General features: G+C 52.3%; 1 protein-coding gene across 1 annotated transcript; it reads right to left on the bottom strand.

The window, feature by feature from the left end:
* Positions 1-333: 333 nt before the first annotated feature.
* On the bottom strand, positions 334-1,890 carry LOC137815775 (uncharacterized). The gene has a single exon (XM_068618888.1). The coding sequence runs from the start codon at positions 1,888-1,890 to the stop codon at positions 334-336; it is 1,557 nt and encodes a 518-aa protein (XP_068474989.1).
* Positions 1,891-2,870: the final 980 nt, after the last annotated feature.

Genomic DNA, 2,870 nt, shown 5'->3' with positions numbered 1-2,870 from the left:
TCGCACCTGAGGCGAAGAGGATTTTAACTTTAAAACTTTGCAAACTTTTATACTGATAACTTCTTTTTTATTGGGTGGCCTCATTAAAACCCCTCTTCTAGGAAAAAGAGTGCCCCTGAACTGTTCAAACTGTTTATACTAGCGCGAAAGCGCGACTACTTTACATTTTCAACTAAAATAAAACTTCAAGCGCGTGGCGTTCCACGTTCTGGGGATCGCCGATCTCCTCCCAGCACAACGACCTCCGATCGCTTCTCGTCCACACCCAGCGGTGGTGTCGAGGTAACATGGCACACACTTCTTTGCTGCTTGAGGCTGTTCTCGTATAAGCGTCTAGCTTCCTTCTGGTCCGACTTGATGGTGATTACTGCCCCCTCCGTCGACGACAACTTCAACTTCATGTGCCTCGTCGACGGTACAGCTCCCAATCTGTTGAGCGTCGGCCTTCCCAACAGTATGTTGTAGGCGGATGACCATTAGGTACTTAATTTTTTCAGTGCGGGCCACGGTCCCATCCGTGAACGTGGTCCTCAGCTCTATGTAGCCTCGTACCTCCACCTGGTCCCTTGCGAAGTCATACAAGCACCCCGGGTATGGCCTAAGATGATCAAGGGACAGCTGCAGCTTGTTGAACGTCGGCCAGAACATCACGTCCTTCGAGCTTCCCTGGTCCACGAGGACCCTGTGTACCTTTCTCCCTGTCGTGACGAGGGAGATGACTATAGGATCGTTGTCGTGGAGCACAACGTCCCGGAGATCCGCCTTTGTAAACGTAATGTCAGCATCGGGGGAATGATCTTCCACCGAGTCGACAGTCATCACCGACCGAGCGTACCTCTTCCTGTGAGAGGCTGTACACCCTCCTCCGGAGAAGCCCCCGGCGATCGTGTGCACCTCCCCATGCACAGGTACCTCGTGCTGCGGATCTTCTGCTGGTGGCCCCGACGTCCGATCACCTTGCGTCTCCCGCAAGTAATCGCTCAAAAAGCCACTTTTTACCAACTCCGCGAGTTGGTGTCCCAACGCCAAACAAGTGTGGAGTGAGTGGCCATAAGCCTGGTGAAACTCACACCACACGTTCTTCTTCCTTCCGAGTACCTTGTCAGTCTTCTCTGGTGCTCGCAACCTTGCCGCTATGGCTGGAATGGCAATCAGCTCCGCCAATTCCACCACAAAGTCAAACCTGGGGGGCGCATTGCTCTCCCTCGCGCGCCCCCTGCCTTGGTCCTTCCTAGGCTCGTAAGGGCGAGGCTTCCCCTGAGCCTTCTTTCCTTCTTTGGCCTCATGCATCCTCATTGGCTGCTGAGACCTGCTCGGTCCTCCGCGCGACTTGGTCGGGGCCGCGCTTCCCCTCTTCTCAGAAACCTCTGTTTCTGCCACAATGTGCGCCACAACACGACGCCTAATCTCTGCGAAGGTGCTGGGGGGATTTCTGATCAAAGATTCACTGAAAGGGCCCGGCAGAACCCCTTTCTTGAACGCATGCACCAGCATATCTTCATCTTTACTGGGCAGCCTCACTACCTGAGCTCCAAAACGACTAAGGTAATCCCTGAGGGACTCACATTGGTTTTTTCGCACGTCGAACAAATCATACGACACCACTGGGGTGCCCTGTTCACGATACACTGCTCCATGAACAACTTGGAGAACTGCTGAAACGAAGTGATGTGGCCATCTGGTAGGCTCACGAACCACTCCAGAGTAATCCCGCTCAGGGTGCTCATGAACAGCTTGCAATACACAGCATCTGAGCCCCCTAGAGAGCATCATCTGGGTGTGAAACGCTGTCAGATGCGTCTCTGGGTCCTCCACCCCTGTAAACGTGGCTTTCACCCCCACCAAGCCTGGTGGCACCACTACACTCATAATCTCATATGAGAAAGGCATGGGGAAAGTCCTGGGGGGAGACGGTGGCGGTGCCACCCTTTCCTCTGCTGCACATTCCTTCTACGCTTGCAGCGCCTTGCGCAACTCTTCATTTACTCTGTCCAACTCCTCATTTTTGCCCTGTGATGCAGCCAAGTCCGCCTGCATCCTTTCTTGTTCCATTCTTGACGCTGCTACATCATCTTGTAGCGCTCGCATCATTTCCAAGACCTGCGCCATTGTCACAGCTCCTTCTTCAGCTGATGGCGCGGGTGAAGTTTGCCTTGTCTTCCTCATTTTCTCAGCAAAGAATCTCAAGAACAAGCGAAATCTAACAGCAAAGCATGGATGGGATCACAAATTCACACGGGCCCCACGATGGGCGCCAAATGATCTCACAGGTGATTCGAACGCCGAAGGATTCGCCACGTCAAACTCTGTCTTCCGCAAGAACGCTCCAAGCACTCCACAAGAACTCCAAGCAAACCTGCGAAACATAACAAACGGCGCCTCTAGCGGCCGATTGCACTCCGACGCTCAAGTCAGCCTTGCTAAACCACCAAAGAACTAAGAACTAAGAATCTCAGCGAGATCGTGTGCACTCTGTGATTCTCTCTCTCTCTGTGTAAACTAGTAACTTGCAAGAATGAATCTTACCTCCCTCTGCATGAGCGCGAAATGCCTTTATATACTCTGTTGCGCGCCTAAGTTATTCGTGTACGAAGTAACTTAGTGCGTTTCTTTTACTAGGTGTCTCGTGTAACCTCAGCGTGAATACCAAGTGTGGCTTGGCTAAGCGCACGTACTGGGCATCACCTACCGTGTGAACGATCACCTCTGCTTGGCACCATGCACGTTATGGGTTAAGAGAACATCAATCACTGACTGGCTTACTAGCTCTCTTGGGCCACTCTCGTGCACAATACTACTAAACACTTAACTTCTCCTTTCTCTGATACTCTGCCACACAAGGCTCGTATACAACGCTCTCGCTGGGAATC

The sequence above is a fragment of the Phaseolus vulgaris genome, chromosome 1, assembly GCF_000499845.2.
Source record: "Phaseolus vulgaris cultivar G19833 chromosome 1, P. vulgaris v2.0, whole genome shotgun sequence".
NCBI classification, from domain to species: domain Eukaryota; kingdom Viridiplantae; phylum Streptophyta; class Magnoliopsida; order Fabales; family Fabaceae; genus Phaseolus; species Phaseolus vulgaris.
Note: the sequence above shows the minus strand (reverse complement) of the source record. Positions and strands in the feature narration are given on the sequence as shown.

Coding starts and splice junctions, on each gene's coding strand:
- LOC137815775 (XM_068618888.1), bottom strand. CDS start 1,890: ATGCCTTTCTCATATGAGATTATGAGTGTAGTGGTGCCACCAGGCTTG.